This window comes from Erigeron canadensis, chromosome 1 (genome assembly GCF_010389155.1).
Source record: "Erigeron canadensis isolate Cc75 chromosome 1, C_canadensis_v1, whole genome shotgun sequence".
Lineage (NCBI taxonomy): Eukaryota > Viridiplantae > Streptophyta > Magnoliopsida > Asterales > Asteraceae > Erigeron > Erigeron canadensis.
Genome location: NC_057761.1, coordinates 23,976,201 through 23,996,611, shown reverse-complemented (window position 1 = coordinate 23,996,611; position 20,411 = coordinate 23,976,201). Strand labels below are relative to the sequence as shown.

The 20,411-nt window shown below is 34.8% G+C and overlaps 1 protein-coding gene across 2 annotated transcripts; it reads left to right on the top strand.

Annotated features, from left to right (window-relative positions):
• Positions 1 to 1,216: 1,216 nt before the first annotated feature.
• On the top strand, positions 1,217 to 11,982 carry LOC122585262. Of its 2 annotated transcripts, none has more exons than XM_043757380.1 (2): positions 1,217 to 2,316; positions 11,459 to 11,982. In XM_043757380.1, exons 1-2 carry the CDS (start codon positions 1,387 to 1,389, stop codon positions 11,528 to 11,530), a joined length of 1,002 nt encoding a protein of 333 aa, XP_043613315.1. In that variant the 5' UTR covers positions 1,217 to 1,386; the 3' UTR covers positions 11,531 to 11,982. The 2 variants fall into 2 exon arrangements, with proteins under 2 accessions (XP_043613315.1, XP_043613316.1); XM_043757381.1 differs by lacking the exon at positions 1,217 to 2,316 and adding an exon at positions 7,835 to 8,947 and having other exon boundaries at positions 11,459 to 11,505.
• Positions 11,983 to 20,411: the final 8,429 nt, after the last annotated feature.

The window sequence follows — 20,411 nt, the reverse complement described above, 5'->3', positions numbered from 1 at the left end:
GAATGATAAATGATAATGGGTGAACCCTAATGGTAAACATCATCATGTGGTCACATCACATATGTATGCTAAAGGTTAAAGGTTCAAAGCTTGAGAAAGATAAATGGTAAAACAATTATGATTCATATGTGAGGATGATGACTCTTTGGGTATTAGTTCTATGCATTATGCGTTTTGAATACCAAAACTATACATCAAACTAGAAGTTCCCATCCATTTTACCATTGAGTATTCTCATTTTTTTTTCTTTATATGACGTGTCAATTGGTTAGTGATTCGAATTTTAGCAATAACATCCAAGCGAGGAACATGGTAGAGATTGCAACCCGAATAGAACCTTTGGAAACTAAAGACAACCCCCATGCATCCGAGAAACACCATAAGAATTAAGATCTCCGAACCAACATCTCCTTAACCGATGAGTGTTTATTAGAGGACTAGGACTGGTGTAGGGGTTTTGGGAGCTTGGGAGAGGACTAAGATTAATCTAGCTAGGCGAATAAATTAGTGTGCTTTATAGGTTGCGCACCACCCATTATTTTTCCTTGGATCCATCGGGCACTAGGATTTCTTAGTTAATTCCTTATATGTAGGTAGTCTGGGCTTTATTCTGAAACACTTTTAAATTTGTCTACATTCTATTTGGCTGTTATTATATGTGTTTTTGTTAAACCTGTGCTTTTAGTTATCTAGGTTGCTTGTTACTACTTTTCCTTATTCTTTTGTTGTCGGGTGTACTCATAAGACGGTTCTAGAGGACTAGGTGTGTAGGTTACCTTTGTCGTTTTGTGAGCGTTTTGTGAGTAGACTAAGATTTAGTTTACCTTAGCGGCCTAAGGTACTTTGCGCCGTTGGTTGTTTAGAAATAGTTTAGTCCCCTTAGTTTTTAGTCAATTCATAATATATGTTTGGTTGTCTTTGTTGAAAGCTTTGTTTATTATGCTCCTACATTTTATGCTGTTATTTGCGTACTATGGTTACTAGAGTTTATGTAGTGTGCTAAGGTTTTGTTGCTGTACGTTGGCTACCCTTCCCTACTCGTAAGGTGGCATACCCGGCGGACCCAACTGACAAATATATCGTCTTATCATAGTCTCGATATATAGATATAAACACTTTACCTTTTTACATCTTCCTGGCCGGAGGTCCTTGGGGAGAGGCACCTCCACATTCCTTTTGATTGGGTGTACAGTTGTTGTTCTTGTTGAACCAACCTCTCCTTAACCTCCAAAGAGATCATATTAACCTGATCTCAAGCACAACCAATTAGTAAATGATATCGGTTTTTCAAAGGCAGGACTCCCAGTTTCAAGCCCTGCTGAAAACAAACATTTTTTTTTTTGTTTTTAGCTAGCTGAAACAAGCTACTTCTCACTGTTGAATCTAATGAACTCCGATGAAGAAACTCCGACAACTTCACCACCCAAATTGGTTCCAACCACCACCACCACCGTCAAACCACCGTCCACATGGCTCCAACGCCTTTATACCTCCAAAGGCTTCCAAGATTCCGATCACTTTCTCTCCAACAAAATAGACCCACCAACTCATCATACAATACCCACCAAAAATATCCCTCAAAAACACACTAATAATAATAATAATGAAAATCAAAATGGGTCTGATTTGATAAACAATATATTATCTGAATTGTTTTGTATGGGAGATTATGAAAACCCAACAAGAATTATTAAGAAAAAGATTACTAGGAAACAACATTGTCCTAGGTTTTACGTAGTTCCGAAAAATCCGGATACTTTTGAAAAGGTTAATGTTTCAGTTCCTCAAAATCCGGGTGTTGTTAGAAAGGTTAAGGTTTCGGTTCCGCAAATTCCGGATGCTTTTGGGAAGGTTAAGGTGCCGGTTCCGTTGACTTTGACTGGTGAAAAAAAAGTGAGGGTGAAAGTGAAGGTGAAGAGAAGGGAGGTTGTGGAAGAGGAAGAAGAAGAAGAAGAGGAGGGAGAGGATTGGGATGCTTCAGGGTATTCGCAAACCGAGGTTACTGTTATCGATACGAGTGTTTCGGATTGGAAGTTTGATAGGGTATTGTATAGAAAAAAGAAAACGAATGTGTGGAAAGTCGGGGATACGAAAGGTAAAGGGGTGTTGAGGAATTGTGGTTTTGGAAACAAGAGAAAACGGGACGATAATGAGAATGTGAACGATGTATATAAGAAGAAGAAAAAATTAAAGTTTCGAGAAGAAAATGATGTTGAAAAGAAAATAAAGAAGAAAAAGAAGTTGATTTTTTGTAATTCATTAAGTTATGTAGATATGGATGGAGGAGCACCTATGGTTCGGATGAAATCTGCTCAGGTAATGCCATTTGATTCGATTAAATGAAAATTTAAGATAGATATTTTTTGTTTGATTGCTTCTTGACAAGAGTAGACCCGAATGTAAAGGTGACACACATTGCCGTTTAGATCATATGGAAATGGAAGTATCATAAATGTTCCGTGTTAAGTATTTATGTACAACAACTCAGATTTTAGACAATCCGCTTGCTTGTGGAGTGGAGTGGAGTGAAGTGAGTGACTTAGTAGAGATTATTAGGACCATTGACAAGGCCTTCTAGTGATGCCTGTTTTACTTTAAACTTAGAAAGTAGAAAACTTTATTGCTCATTTAAGTTGTAATCGTAAGTTTATGTAAGTCAGCTTTCTTGCTATAAACGTGTTTTGTGCAAACATATTAATCATGTTTCTTCATCTTTTAGTGTTTGTGTTAGCGTTTGCATTTGTATCTTTGAGGTTTGGGTTTCTATGTATTCATTTCTATCCAAGTTCGGAAAATAGGTACAAGAAGCTTTAGTTATATATATCTATGCGTGTATTTCCCAAGTTATCATGTGAAGCTTCTGTATGGCTATATCTTTTCAGGAAGGTATTGTAGAGCCCATTATCATGATTAATACTATATGTGGTGTGTGCTAACTTCTTATGCGTTGTGCTCCTCAATAGTGTGTGTTAGAATGGATATTTAAAAGGCGTAGATTTAATTTTACCAAGAATAGGCAACTGATGAATGATGAGCTACTTTAATTGATTCCGTGACCTGTTTTTAAGGCATAACCATCTTCTAGGATGGCGGTTTGAAACAATCATGTCATAACAGACCTACTAAATGTGCATTTAACCGAAATGCCCAAGGTGATGATTTTGGACCAGTTTTGAATACACATTGCAACCAAAACTACTTGCTCTTTTTCCATAAAAAATTGATAAATATGTGCCATCTGCCAGAGTCTGTATAGGTGAAGCTTGTGTTCATTTTTCTTTGTGTGTTTTTTTCCGATACATGTAAGCTTCATACAATTGTGTAGTTTACTATGGTCTGCACAGGTAACCTTTTGTTCATTTCTTTGTTTGTGTGTTTTTATGTTAATACATGTGGTCTCTATGATTTTGTTAGTTTGTAGACTTGGATATGTGAAGATTATTAGCATTACCGTTTTAGTCATATGTGGAAGCATTATCAAATGGTGTTAATTACCGTGTCATTGCTCTATTTATACATGCTGAACAAGCTTAAATTCTTAGAATTTGCTTGCTTACCTAGTATTGGTTATCTTTGCTAAGTTAAATATTTTGTGAGACTACAAGCACCTTCTATCAAAATTTATAAGAACTATTTATTGGCTCAGGGGCTGTATCAATTACTGCTCGAATATCATCTTTGGTTCCATTAATCCATCAACAAATAATGTTCAAAAAAACAAAATCCATCAACAAATACACTTGATGTTGTATATTGGAAGTTTTTCACTTCTTCGCTTAAATAGGTGATTACACTTAGAGTCTCACTGGCTGTGCCACATGACGTTACCAAATAAGTAATAAATACCCATTAGAACAATAACGGATATAAAGCTGTCCAGTTGATCTTGATATATGTTTGCATTATGAATATGGAAAGTAGGCTGTGATCCAAGAGCAGTAAACTGCTGCTCTGCATTTCTTAGAGTCCTTTTTTGTTACTCTATCACCTTGACCTCTCCTACAAGCTGTCACACATTCCTTGTGTGCTCTAATAGGATTTTCTATCCATTGGTCAAGACATCTATTTCCCTGGATACACTGGCACAAACTTTTAGATCTTCCTTTTCCGTAAATCATATATCTGGCTTATATGAACATTTATTTGGACACATTTGTTTTTCCTACCAGATATCATCAAGATGCATTCAATACACAGATTTTTTTGGAAAACTGGAAAATATATCTAGTGCATGTTAGTTGAATATGCTTTTTACATCCTAAAGAAGAATGCTTGAGAAATAAAGAATGTATTAAATGTGTATTCAAAAGAATTTGGTACATTCGTTGTATCTCAACTTTAGAGTGACAAATACTTAATTTTTAAGTCAACATAAATGTTGTGGATAAGCGTTGCAAGGATGATGAAAGAAAAAGATAAGGAAAGGAGAAAATGAAGCTGGATGAACGAGGTGTAAGAGTCCACGTGTACCAACTCTTTTTTTTGTTTCATCCTTGTAACCGATGAATCTACCTTTTTCTTCCCGTCAATGAACACTGAGCATGATAATTATATCTGCCAAATCTTCTCTCTCCAAGCCACTTTACAAAACTCCACCGCGTCATATCGGATGTTTGAGTTTCCTCTGACTACAAGGTCATTTCTCAGCTGGAGCAGAAGTGGACGAACAACACCTCCTTTCCTTGCATTAGCGCCCGCTTTTCCACATCCACTTCAGGGAGAGAGCAAGTATAAATCATAGCTACTTACAGTCACTATTTTCTTCCATAACCAGCATCCACTGCCAAATCGTCATCTAAATGGTTCAACCACCTCCGTAGCTCCAGAGGCTTTCACATTCCTATCACACCAAACATAAAAGATGGAAAAGAGGTAATTTGTATTCTACTTGAGGTTCTGAAACGCTGCAGGGGAAGGGAAAATGGAGCGGTAGGAGTATGAACCGGATCTAGACCGCCCATTATTCTCCTGCAATACAAGAGAATTCTTTTGAAGCGTGTGCTCGGAAAGAGCGTAAAATAGGTTAGATAGACATAACCTTCTACTGAGCTGCAAAATGCATGTGTGAAATAAATTGATGTTGGTTAAGATTGTGTTCCCGTGGACTTTGGGTGGTACACGAAAAGTTAATAGAGAGATGAGGGCAAGGAGGGAGGTTGTAGAAGATGAAGAAAAAGAAAAGGAAAGAGGTGGTTCGGATGTTTAGGCATATTACAAACTGCTGCTACAGTTATCAAACATTGATATGAGTGCTTTGAATTGGAAGTTTGAGAAAACGATGTGTGGGAAGTTGGTGATTGGAAAGGTAGGGGGTTAATGAGGAGGGGTGTATTAGAAACAGGAGCAAGGGAGTTTGAATGAGAACGGTTATGTACATAAAAGGAAATTGAACTTGGAAATTTCTATGTCAAAGTTGCGAGATACAGAAGAAAATATTGAGAAAAAGTTGAAGAAACTGAAGTTGAAATTAGGTAGTTCACTAAGTTATGCTGACCAGGAAGGCGCTATGGTTCAAATCGAAATCTGCTCAGGTAATAGCTTGCTTTAATGTTATTTTATTTCAAATGCAGGGTCAAGATATATCATGTTTGTTTGTTTGCTCTTTGATGAGAATAGATCCTGGATAACTAAGGTGATCTTGTTAGCCGTATGTTGTCTTAGGCCCAACTAGGCTGCCATGTTCCAGAACTTGATAAAAGGCAGTAGGCCTTATTAGATGGGCTGCTGTGCACAGGCCCTGATTAAAGTTTAAGACGGTCTTAGTTTACTTGGGGAAAAAGCTTTAATCCCTAATTACGTAGCCTATAAATACCTATCTCTTGTACATGTTTAATTATCACTCAATAAAAGTAAAACCCTAGTTGCCCCCCGTGAGAGATACCACGTTAAATCTTCGTGTTCTTTATTTTCTTGTAATTTCCAGATTTCAATTTGTGTGTGTGTGTTAATAATTAGACCCGAGTTCCTAACAGATCTGTGTATAGTTAAGATCATAAAGAAGAATAATGTATGCATCGTGTCGGTTACTCTGTAATTTCGTACTTACAGAAACTTAAATTCCTGACTATTTGCTTGCTTGCTGGCTATGTATTTAAAGCGTATTACTTGGCGGAGACCATTATCACCTTTGAAGAGGCCTTTTAGCGACGACTGTTCCACTGTAAATTTAGAAACTTCATTCTTCATATAAGTTATCACTTTCAAATACTTTATTGTTCATATAAGCTGTAACTGTAAGCTAAGCTTAATATAATTCAAATGTTTTTCTAATCTTTCATGTAACATTTCTGCCCCCATGCACCATTTCTTTGGCTGGGAAGATCTTTTAGTTATAACTGTTAATCAATTATGCCCCATGCCTCTGTATTAGTCATGTTTCCCCATTTGTCTGTGCAAGTGTTAGTGTTTTTGTTTTTTCCGAAGTTTTGAAAAAAAGTTATCGCAAGTTTAATTATATGAATCTATGTTTGTATTTTCTGTTATCTAATGTGAAGCATCCTTGCTGCTACATCTTTTTAGAGAAGGTACAGAACAGCATATTCATGCTTGAGTAGCACTAGATGGGATGTTTGGTAACTTCTTTTGCATTGTGCTCCTGAAAAATAAGGGTTGCACTTTTGAACAGCTTAGGCTTATTTTTCTCAATAAGGACTGATGAGTGATATGCTACTGACACGACCTCTCTGTGTTCTACAGGAGATATATATCAAGTATTTATACAATATAGATCTCTTGTTGAATACTGAGGTGTTGTATCAGCTACTTTACATGGTTTTTATAATTTTATTGACCAGTTTTATCATAAGTCAGCAACTAAGAAAGATGGTCGGTCTGACACAAACTTGATATAATAGACATACTATATGTGAAACATAACATTTTGAGGGCAATGGTCTCTGATAGACCTAGGTAAGTAAGTAGAGGTAAGGCTGTCTACATGTCAACCTCCCCCATACACCGTCGAGGTATTGGGACCCAAAACCCATGGAAGACGACATTGGGTGTTACTATTATTTCACATCCGCATTGGATTATGAAAAGATAACACTGTGCTATCTAGGAACTAGTTATTTATTACTGTGTATCATGGTTGTCAAAAGCGAAGGCGACCTCAAAGCGCAAAGACCCCAAATAGGGCGAGAGGCGCAAAAAAGCGCACGCCCGGAAAAAAAAACGCACTAAGTAAATGAATATAAAAAATTTATATATAGTGAAAAATAATAGTAAAAAAAATCAGATGTCAGTTATAAAACCAAATATCATTCGAACAATATAAACTTTTCAACCAAAAACTTCAAATTATTAGACTATTACAAACATATATAAAAAAACATAATTTTTCTTCCCACCATTTTATATTTTCACTCTCTTCTTTAATCTTCTTAAACGACTATGGTCACTCATTTTGGCCGGTATACGTTAGATCTAGCCACGATTTGGCCGAATCTTGAATGATTTGGTCGAATCTTGACCCATTTGACCATTTTGACCGCCATTGACCACCACAGTTAACCGTCGTTGACTGCCTTTTTCATGGTCGACTTGGGCCTAGGGTTTCAGGCGCTGGAAGTGCGCCTCGCCCGCCTTTTGCGCCTAGGCGCAAGAGGCGCTCGCCTTTGACAACACTTCTGCGTATTCATTAACAAGTATGCAGTTTTGATTTGCATGACATGCTTTTTCTCTACATGCGAGCTCCATAAAAATAATAAGTTTAAGAAATGACTTTCATTTCCCCTTTAGGCTTTATACTCCAGTTTAAGAACCACATTAGGCTAGTTACTCAAGTTTAAAAGGTTGAAAAAAATGCCCTTCAGCTTTTAACCTTTGCACATAAGATGCCTGACCATGGCCCTGATCATCAATGCAAATCGTGGATGGACTTTTGATTGTGCTTTTGAAACTATTTTAGACCCAATTTGTGCATTTTGAATCTTTTGGACAAAGTCCAATACCACTGATTGAGCACAGGGAAGAATTTGTAGCTTACTCAAATAAGAATAACAGGAACTAGTTGCAATGTTGATGTAAGTGGGGCATTAAAGAGGTCTTAGAGTCCACATTACTCTCTTTTATTCTCTCCTATAAATTTACCTTCTTATTGTGGATTATAAAACCCTAAATTCACATCCCAAGTCTTCTCCGCCGCCTCCCCATTTTGATCATCACAACCGCCTCCAATCAATGAGTTCCCCTATTTGGACAATCGCGCAAACATCTAATTGGCTTCGCCGTCTCCATGCCTCCAAAGGGTTTCCAGATACCGATGATACTGACCTTGAAGGCTTTCTTTCTGGATTGTACAAGCATGTAGATCGCGATCTTGCTCCCACCGTTACAAGAAATGATCTTGATAAATCTGCTGATAGCGCGATGCGTGGGTTTAATGATGTATTTTCAGAGCTCACTGAAAATACTAAGAGAAATTTAAGGAATTCAGACAAGATTTCATGGTCGTTTCCGTTGAAATGGACTGTGAAACGTAGACGAACAGTCAAGAAAGTCAATCAAGATTTAAAGATAGCGCTGTTCCCATTGGCTAGGACTTTAAAACGTAAACGGACTGTTAGGGAAGTAAATCGAGAGAGAAAGTCAGGGGAGCACGTAAAAGTGGAGGAGAAAGGTGATTTGGATCTTTCAGGGTCTTTGAAAACAGAGGTTACCATTATCGATACAAGTAACCGATCTTGGATATCTGAAAAGACGTTGTATAGGAGAAAGAATGTTTGGGAAGTTGGCGATAAGAAAGGCAAGTCATTGATGAGTGGTGATAACATAATTACAAACAAGTCTCTGATTCATAATGGTGATGGTGATGTGTGGAAGAAGTTTCAGCCTTGTTCTTCATTGAAGTCATGGGCTGCAGCAGAGCGTGGTGACATAAAGAAGAAAAGAGGGCAATTGAGAAATTCTTCAGTCTCCACGGGTAAAGCTCTTCAGTGTTCAGAGGGTTAGTCCGTGTACTTTCTGTTTATGTGTTATAATGTTGATGCTTCTGGTCTCTGTGATCTTTAATTGGATTTTTTTTAATAGAATTATGGTTAAGATATATCTTGATTGTTTGTATATCTGAATGTTAAGATTATCTGCATTGTCTGTTGGATCATAGGAAGATTTTTTTAATAATCTTGTCTTAATTACTCCTTAGTTACCAATTGTTCATTGAGGTTGGTTATCTTTGTCCAGTGAATTAGTTTGTAGAAAATGAGCTTCTTCTGTGATGCCTGTCTACTTTTAATTCTGATTACACCAAACTTTCCTGACTACACTGTAATTTCAAGTGTAGTAAATTCACCTTTCTTAGTTGGGAAATATTTGTAACCATTAACTAATTGTGCATTTATTTGGCTACATCCATAGGTTGGGACTATCTATAACTGTTAACAAGTTATGCTCTGTGCCTATGCACTATTCACATTTTCACACTGTTTGTGTTTTTGTTTTTATCTGAGGTGTGGAGGTCTATTTGAGGTGTTGAGATGAGTAGGTTGGACTGAGTGTTTAATGAGTCATGGTGGCCGGGTTTGAAACAGGATAGTTGTAGCAAGGATCAAATGGCTCGTTTCATGATTACAACTTTACAAGTACACTGATAATAATCTGCAATAATTTAAATTATATAGGAGGTTGTATGCATTAAAATCAGATTTTGACCAACTTTGGACCCTCTTACCCTCCTGAAATGCTCCCCTTTTTGCTTAAATTTATTTTATTCAATTCATCTAATTCAAAATACAACTCATAATGAACCATTAATTTGTGAATCGGTTAAATTTGTGACCTATAGATTTTGTGTATTCTCAGCTTATAAATAAAGTTACAGGAAGCTGTATTCCTATGTACTTATGTGTGAATTTCCAGATACCTGATTTCTGATTTCTAATGTAAAGCTTCTTTGCTGCTATATATTTTGGAGATGGTACAATACTACCATTATCATGCTTGAATAGTGTTAGAATGCAAATGTAGGTCGGACGACCAAATTTAGGTGCGGGTGTGTGTAGGATTTGATTTAGGTTACGTATATGAGTCTATATATACCCTTGTGTAAAATACTTACATAAATTTCCTATTTAGGGGAACCGAAAGTATTTTTAACATAGAGGAACATAAGTTTCAAAATTAGCAAAAAAAGGCAATATTTACTTTTATGAACACTAAATTTGGTTCCTCAATTAGAAAATTTTGGATTATTTGTTATCTATTTTTAAAACATTTTGGATATTATTTTACTTTGTTTTTAAAATTAATGAAGTTGTGTTACTTTTTTCTGACAAAAGTTAAGTTCTAATCCAGTAATCCCTTTTTTTGTTCAAAAACATCTTACATTCCCCTTGACCCGTTGTAACCTTGTTAGGAAATTTCGGTAAATATATAACCTTTTTTTCGGGATTTTTTTGAAATGCAAAATCTATATATAAGTCTTCTATTAGGATTATAATCAACTATGTCATAAATTAAATGGCATCAGAACGTACCAATTTGAATGTATGAAGCAGCCGTGTTGCACCCACTGAGAGTCTGAGAGTGCAAATTAAGCATCACAAGCAGTCAAGCATCATGTTCGTGTTCTATATTTTCAGTTAGACGTGTCACCTGAAAATTTCGAGATCCAACCACACGCCTGCATGTGTTCATGTTACTCATTTAGTAACAGTTTTTTTTTTCTAGCACCATTGCCAGTCTGTTCATACTAAGTCATTTTTCAGTCTCATTTACTTGCCGTTATGCTTTAATGGTTAGTTATGTGGAGTTAAGGAAGGTTAGGGCAGACCTAAACCTTCATCTCATTCCATTATACATACCAACATATGGAGCATGTAACTATGTAAGTATAATATATGAAACTATACCCACTCCCTTATTACGTACAAGTCCCAAGTTTAGTACAATTCACAGAATTTGAAGTAAAACAAATCCATCAATTGCATGCCGTTGGTTTCTTTTGATGCTGATGTCCTGTTTTTGGCTCTTTTCCTCCAAAATGTTTGTTTTACCGCACACTTTTTTCTTGTATTGGTGCACAGGCGAAGCACCTTGTGACCAATGTGTATCTCTTCCAACAAAGAGTTGGCCTAGTGGTATCCGATTGTCGTACCGGGGCTAGGGTTCCCCCTATGACCCTTTTTTTACACCCCTATGTGCATGACTTGATATATGTTATGTACATAAGTCTATATATACCCTTTGTATCTCATTATTGTAAACATATTATCAGTATATCGGTCTTGCATTTAGTATTCTATTCTTCTATTGTTCTTAAAAAATAAATAACATTATTTGGGAGATCTGGTAAGTTATCGTGATTTCAAAATCATTTATAGAGACTATGTAATAAATAGTATTGAAAGGCTTAGCTTTCATTTAATCAATAAAGCATTAAGCCTTCTCATGGGATGTAAGTTAAGGAGCTGAGAAAGATATGGCTGTTGACCATTCTGGAGATTTCTTTATGTTGTAGGGACATGAACAAGGCCCGGTGGTGGTAGCAGCCTTTAAACTGAAGCAGGATAATTGTAGCCAAGCTTTGTGAAATTTATGCAAAATGAGTACAAAACTAGATGGTATGCTCTTTGAAAGATCTGAGTGGAGCTATGCAGCTGCCGATGGACCCACATTTTGGTCGAGGGAAGTAGATTTGCTTTGCTTTTATAACTCAGTCCAACTTTAACTGGAAGATACTTCTGATCATGCGATGCTAGACTGTTGCTGTAAAACAGACAAATGCTGCACTTTTTTCTTCATAGTTGTCTTTTTAAGTTTAAGTGTATGAAAGTGTAACGTGGATGTGAATACATGTTTTGAACCAAAACAGAAGTGCGTATGTTGCTTGGTTTAAATGTTCCGAACTAGTTGCTACAGACTTCTTAGGGGTTGCTAGAGGAGCTGTGGATCTGCAGATGAAGCCACATTTTGGTTGGCGGATGTTGATTTGCTCTGCTTTCTAAATGAAGTCTAATTTTAAATGGTAGATATTTCTGATCAGTATGTGAGCCTAGACTATTGCCACGAAACAAACAAATTTTACCCTCTCATTTTTACTATATTTTATCGTTTTGGTGTATGAACATGCACATGAAAGATATGTTTTTGAACCAAATCAGAAGTGCATTTGTTAGGTTAGTTTAAATGTATGAAATCAGTTGCTGACTGCCTTCTTAGGGGTGGCAAATGTTTGTTATCTTGGGAAGGGTTACAGCTTGGGAGTTCAGGTTGAAATGGGTCATACTTACGGGTCGATATGGGCAATGGCAGGTTAATTGACATGAAAGCTTCTTTTTTTTTTTTTTTGTCAATGCTTGAAACGTTTCAAGTTTTTATAGATAGAGTATTAGGTCGATATGGGTCATACTTACGGGTCGCCTATTTTATGTATTCACTTTTTTAGCCAACTTTAGGACTTGTGCATATGGCATAAAGACATAAAAACACAACCCAAATAGATCAGTTCTCAAGTAAGTTAGTTAAAATTGCGGCATTGCTCATTTATTTAATATAGTACTGATCAATATGCAGCTTTGAAGCAAAGGAATGATGCACTTTCTTTTTGTTTGTTTTCTTAATCGTTTGTCAACTGTACCAGTGCACCCAATCAATGGAAATAAATGATTTTAGGGTTTAGTATCTAGGAGTGAAAGAAACTTTTATAGTTTTACTATTGTATGAATGTAACTTATATTTGGTGCATTGTAGGAAGAAACTTTCGAAAATTGTTCAAATAATGTAAAATTGTATACGTGGCAAAAGATATGATCTGTCACGTGTAAGTTTCTGATTGGTGCATATAAAAATGTTACATAATTTGAACAGTTTTACAAAATTTCTTCCTACAATGCACCAAATGTAAGTTTCATTCATACAATAAGAAATGTGTAAAAGTTTCTTACGCTTTCGGATACTAAACCCATGATTTTAAGCCAAGTGCAGCTTTTTGTTTAAGTGTTTTCTCAAGGAAGCCTACCCATTTTGCCAAAGCTGTTGCTGCTTGCTTGGCCTTTATATTTGTGGTTTCTTTTGTATTCAAATATTCAATGTCAATGACCACCCTCTTGCGGTCCTCAACCCGAAGTCCCAAACCAAGGAACAAATATCATGCACAATGGATAATGTTTCACGTTGATGGCAAAAAAGATGTCCATGTGTGCTAAGAGGCATTCGTACGGGTGGGGTTGCGAGAGTAGTCTTTGACCACACAAAAGGGTTGGGGGATATTTCTCTATAACAAGTGTATGAAATGCATTTATCAGTATATGAAAAAATCAAGATTTCTGATGCTATCTATTGTGGATTTGTGGTATCTTTTGGGTGTGGGGCTCCCATTTGAGAACTATTTGATGAGCCCAAAACTTTTAGAAGTTAAAAGAAAACAACAAAAAGATATTCGAATCTGACCAATATCTATCTTTCTTGACTACCTTTGTTCAAGAATTGGAACCCGTCTTAACACATTACAAAATAGAGATAAATGAAAGAAGTGGAATCAAAAATTAATTTAGTTGATGACATATACGTAGGAATTCGTGTGTGAAATTGTTTGATGTTTCTGTGTCTTTTTAATAAATGTAGGGGGAAAAAAAAAACTTTGAGCATGAAAAAATATCTTTCAGTTGCACACAAGCCAATTGGCATACATAGAGTTTTCAACATTTTATGATATGATAGATATATTCTATTAATCGATTGATGTATCAAATTTTATTTTCAATCAAGTGGTAGGTTTTCACATGATTTGGCATAATAGTGCATTTGAAATATTGCATAATCATTCCCCGAACAATGTTGATGAAAAAAAGGATATATCCTTTTCCCCTTAAATTTATCTCAGGGTAGCAACCAAATGGTATGTTATTGATGGTTTATTGATCTTCAAGTCAATTACACTTTTCTTCACACACTATTTACTCATATCTTTTATACCATATGATATGATATGATATGATATGATATGATACCTTAAAACATAAATTTGATAGTGTTTGAACGGTATAAATAGTCTATATATCACTACCCATTGTACATACATCTAAACCATAACTTTAAAGAGGTGATAAATTTGTTAAGAAACAGCTATGTGTTGCATGTTTGAATGGTGTGATGTAAATTTGTACATCCATGGACATGGATTCGGTATTACTTTCTGGTGAAATGAGAACGAGACTTGTGAAATTATGTTCAGTCCCTAAAAGTGGACAAACATATGTTGATTTAATATATAATTAGAAGTTTTAGTAAGAGTTTAAAGCATGAAAGTAGGTATTTTTTTTTTTCTATCTATACTATATTATAAAAAATATATATCACTATCTCTCCTAAGTGTTAAAAATGTAACTATATGAATGTATAAAATTATCCTCCTTTATTCAATTCAAATCTATACTTATTTATTTTTATTATCACCTATATTAAAATTAAAAAGAACTGATTCATTTTATTTCAAGAAATAAAGTATTTTTTTCTCTAAATTACCCTTAATATTCACACTTCTCAAACTTATATTAATTGTTTTTGTTTTTGGTAATCACAACATCGAACACGTTGTCAATGATATCCGCTGCAACGCGTAGATACCATGCTAATATATTAGTATGTATATATATAGGGACAAGGAAATATAAGGTTGTCCGGCACCTAAGCTTAGGTGTAGAACCCCTCACATACTAATAATTTACTATTTATTGTTTAATGAATAAATGCATGGGCCCCCATGATTTTTATGGATTAAAAAAACAATATGTGAGTGTTCCACACCTAAGCTTAGATACCCGACAGCCTTATATTACCATCCCCATATATATATATATATATATATATATCTCCTACGCTATGTATTACGAGTACAAAACTGTATGATTACTCAACTTCATCATTCTTCATATTTATATATCACTTGAATTTTTATTGTTCCTTTTTGAAAAAAACTTTATCACCATTTACGAGTAACAACTTGCTAATAATGTATGTATAATAGATTTGTATATTGTTATATATACAGTCAACTCATAATGCATATAATGATTTGTTATAAAATCTAAAACGAGTATAAATAATATACGAAATTACGGAGTATATAACAATTCTGTTAACACCCGTTGCAATACCTCGTTTTTTGCTATATTAAAACTTAAATGTCATTTTCTGTTTACAATTTTTAAAAGATAACAAAAGCAATATATATATAGACAAAAATTCATGATTAGCGGGTTGACGCGCGTACACATAGTGACTTAGCTAAAAGCCACCCACCACGTGTCACAAAAAGAGCGTCAGTGTAATTTAATTAAAAGTCTAAAAAAAGCAACACAATAAAAAGCAACACAATGAATGAATTCTAATTACCAATGAGACCAACCCACCATCCAACCAATTGAACGATAATCAAGAAAGAAAGAAAGAAAAAAAACTCCATTCCCATGTGTCACTTCACAAACCATAACATCTAACTAAATATCTCATGTCCCTTCCTCTTCAAAATATCTACACCGTCAACTTGCTAGTGGTGTACTTTTTTCTCAAACGAAATTTGAAGTGTGTAAGTAATGAATTAAATTTAAAGAGTTGGTATTTGTATCATTATATTTATATATTTGATGAAGGTATCATAATATATAAGTTTTACAGTTAATTGTATTATTTTTTTTAAAGGTGAATTTCGCTGAAAACTTCGTGTCGCGATTCGACATCGAGAGGTCTAGCATACGTTGTCTTAACCGGATCCGAGCTAGAGAGCTCTCTCGAAGTAGAAATGTCTATTTCAAATACCCGATTGGTGAAAACCCCCTACTAATCTGCCAGAAGACACGACGATTAATAGGGGTAAACCCTGCCTCTTCAGACTTAGACCTAGGTAAACCCAAGTCAAGTCCTCATAAAGGGACTTCCTTATGTCCTCCTCAAGGCTTGAACTCAAGACCTCATGAATGGAAGGATGATCTTTCAATCATTAAGCTAATGCTCAAGAACAGTTAATTGTATTATACAAGTCAATAATGTATAATTGTGATAAATCTATTAAAACAAATTGTACGAATATCATTTCACAAATTTAAATAGGTAAATTAATAAGGTCTTTCATGTTTGGATTATTTCACTATGACGTTAAAGACGGCGTGAATTGAATTTAGTGGATTTTAAGAAAAAAAAATAGTAATGTTTGTATAACCAATCTTCTTAGAAGGATTAGCCATCCATATGTTACACGGTGAGGAGGGTTTTCTTTTTCTAAAGATAAAGGTTTGGGTTCGAGTCTTTCTAAGAAATTTGTCTTCGGAGTAGTGTCCGTATGGTTTTTTTTAGGGGTGATAACAAAGAAACGGAAATTGTTGATCAAGGTTTGCGTACCACCCGTTAAATATATAATATAATTATATATGGAAGAAATGAAAGTGGTATTATTATACATTGAAATTGGATTAATTACTCTCACATTATAATTTTTAAATATTTTATTAAAATTAACATGTGATTTTAAAAATTCAGGCTCTCAGTAAAATTTAACTTGGTGCATTAAAATTTGTATATTGTTATTAAGAAATTCAAGGAGTAACTTTTACAATAAAATGTACTAGTTTTTAAGTATGTAATAAATTGTTATTGAAAGTCTTTAAGGTTGTTATTATCATTTTCTTGTTGTTTTTTTGGTAACATACATTATAAATTTAGGATGTGTGATTGTGTGAAGATCTTTCACAAGTGGTTTGATGGTGACTTATATGTCCTAGATTCGAATCCTCATTCAGTCAACTTTGAGATATAGGTAGTCCTTTTATTAGGGCTTGATTAGGATATAGCAGGTTCAAGACTGGGGGGCGGGGTTTACCCCTTTTAATCGTCGTGTTTACGGGCATATTAGTAGGGGTTTTCCCCCATTGGATATATGAAATAAACATTTTTACTTTGAAGGAGCTCTTTAGCCCGGACCCGGTTAAAATAAGGTATGTTATACCTTTCGCTGTCGATTCATGACACGAAGTTTCAAACGAAATTCACATTTAAAAAATGTATAACAACACAGATCATCACTTTTCCTAATTACATTTTACTAAAACAGTAATAATTTGAAAATTAATCTAGGCCAACTAGAACACTAATATCACAAAAATTATTGAATAAAAGCCACCCAAGTGTATCAACGTTATAAGATGATGCCTTTTGATAATTGTCATATTGAAATTCATACTACACGACTCCAAATACCATTGGCATAAGACGTTTTTTTTCTTTTTTTTTTTCTAACAGAACAACATTTAAAAAATTATTAAAATAATGCTAGTATGAAATTAGCAAATATAAAACACGATCTAACAAACAAATGAATATACAATTGGCATAAGTTGCATAGTCTTTCTTGTTTGATGTAAATTTATTTTAAATTTGAATTCAAGCTTTGTGTTCTCTTTTACTAGTATCTTGTAATCTTGTTAGTGTTTGAAATAAAAAGTTTCACCTAATCACCTTCATTGTTAAAAAGAATATACGATTCTCTCTCCATCGGATCATTTTCTTCAATTTTTGAATGACTAATCCAAAAGTTGACAAAGTCTGCTATGAATTATGATGATAAGTATCGAGTAATTCAAAGATGGCATTAGTAAATCGTAACCAAATGTTAAATGCATCATTCATAATTTCATATTGTCCTTAATTAGTTAACCTTACATACCAAGTATCGAATGATAGAGATATACAGTATATCAAGTCAATTGATAATTGCCATTCCTATGTACCTTATAACAAAATTTGTATAGAAACTAATTTACCTCTTTTCATGCTTAAAAAAAAAGTAAATGGGTGGGAACCCTTTGGTCCCATATACCATTTTGGTACACAGAGCGCACACCGCATAGAATTCATGTCTGGTGACTCACCATTCTCACACGTATAGTTTCTCCTCTTACCTTTGGCAAGATTTTGAACCTTTGACTTGCAACCTTAATCTATAGATTCATGTGGTCACATGGTGACAGTACCAGTTGATCTATGATCGATTGGTCTTTCCATGCTTTTCTATATATTACATTTATATAAATCATTTCATCCTTTCTTCTGCTTATTTGAACTACTAATAATGTCATTCATTTCTATTCTAAGCGACTTAATTTGATATGTTGAAAGAGAAATGTTAGAATGACAAGCAAAGTACAAACAAATATTTATAAATTTATCATGTGAGGTGGACCAATTAAATGAATATATTTGTTCACTTTCGTGTATTTCTTTCCATGTTTGATTGATGACATAAATTTATAAACTTTTGTTTGTAATTAATTTGTCAATGTAGCATCTATGCTAGAATGACAAACAATTAATTCCTCATTATTTCGGGCATTTACCTCTTCGGACACATGCAGGTCTTGTTATCGCACTCTTGGTCTCTAGGGGTTCCTTTGGGTACCAACCTCTAGCATATTGTACGCTTGGATGTCACTGTTCGAACCACTAACCAACTAACAGGTTGTCTTAAAAAAAAGAAAAGAAAACACTTGCTTATAATACATTTATGAAATTAATTTACAACATAACCTGTTAACATCTAAAATAACTACACTACCCTATTTTACATAAATAACCCACGCTACTCCTCGTCATCGCCGCCACCGATACTAATCCCCCCCCCCACCACTACCACAACTACTATCGTTATCGCTGCTACCATCATCATCACATCGTTGAAGCATTCCTATAGTTTTATATATTTACTAATGTAACATCCCGAACTTTTTGATTAACGGTTGACTTGAGTTGTTAAGTTAATACTACGTGTCTGTTAAGTCTCTTGGAGATTTAATGCTTATACGTGATTAATGTGCTATATGTGTGAGGCTTTAATGCCTTAATGATGTACATGTTAATGTGCTTAAAATGTGTTTAGTGTGTCGGTAAGTATTCTCGTTAGTCGTTTAAACCTTAAAAGTGATGTTTAATAGTGGAGGGGCCCAAAGTGCAAGATTAGGAGATTACGGCCAGGGGTTAAATGGAAATAAGGCATCCCTAATTCCCATCCATCTGCACATTACGAGCGAAAGAACCCCATAGCCACCCTTTTCACTCTCAAGGCAATTCTCCATCCAAATCTCTCCATTTCTTAGTGATTGAATGAAGTTTGATCAAGATCTTTTAATATTGTGACCATCTACAGGTAATATAGGTGACTTCCCTTCGATTGTGATCATATGTATCAATTGTATAGATTTAATTCAGATCTTAGGGTTTGGAGAATGGATTGGGTTGTTGGTACTCATTTGTGGTTAATTGATCGAGTTTTGATGTTAGGAATGGTTGTTTAATGTGACCTAATGATCTATTTTTGTTAATAACTCGTTCATGGAGCAATTGATGGTGCTAAATCATCAATTAGGTTTTAAAAGAGTCTTTTCTGGTATAAAACCCATTTCTGGGGTAATAGTCAAAAAAAGAGACTAATTCCTAGGGTAATAGTCTAGAAATAGATCAAAGTTGAGAATAGACCAACAGAGACTAATTCCTGGGGTAATAGTCTAGAAATAGACAAAAGTTGAGAATAGACCAAAGGAGACTAATTCATGGGGTAATAGTCAAAAAGAGACTATTATTTGGAATGACTGTAATTAAAGGGTATGCGACACGTATTTAGACAGTAGGTTAGTTTAGTCTCGTTATACTCATAAATCGGTCCTATGTTGATTATAGGTAGTCGGGAATACTTGCAAAGCTCGGTAACTTACATTATCATTTGTTGTACACTTATACGAGGTAAGATACACTACTTTGACATGCTGAGGGTTCAACAAAAACATAGTTTTCATATAATAACTTTCCAAATGGTATCTTGTTTGCTTATGGGTATTCGGGATTATACAGGAGGTGATATGGGCCATGTAGATGCATATGAAAACCTGAAATGCTACCCCAATGATACGTACTGATATGAGATGCTATGTATGCTTAATAGATGATATGATATGAAATGATATATGATATGAGATAATAGATGATTTGCAACGATATATGCTATGAGATGTTATGAATTGTTATGATACGCTATGATATGATATGTTTTTGGATGATATGCTATGAAATGATATGTAATGTCTTGAGATGGATTGAAATGTGATATATGTTAATGATATGTGAAATGTGCATGATTACATGGCTCGTTCATCTAGTTCACTAGACTTATTAAGTTGCCATGACACGTGCACGTTTAAGGGCCCAAACGTAAAAGATGATATGTGATGATGTTTAGGTAATGTGGACACCTAAACTATATGTGATGTAAACCGAGCTCGTAAATGACGTGAGAAGTGTTAAGCTTAACCTGTACATGTCTTTGCCAGGGTTGTGCTTTTGATGTGGTTGCTTGGGTGACTCCTTGCAACGAGGTACAACGTGTAGAGTATTACGGGAGGTCTTACCAACCCCACTTGTCCTGTACATAC

What these genes read in the sequence shown, in the direction of transcription:
- LOC122585262 (XM_043757380.1), top strand. Translation starts at nt 1,387, where the DNA reads ATGAACTCCGATGAAGAAACTCCGACAACTTCACCACCCAAATTGGTT. An exon ending in TTCGGATGAAATCTGCTCAG is followed by an intron (nt 2,317 to 11,458) that starts GTAATGCCATTT and finishes TTTATGTTGTAG; the next exon opens with GGACATGAACAAGGCCCGGT.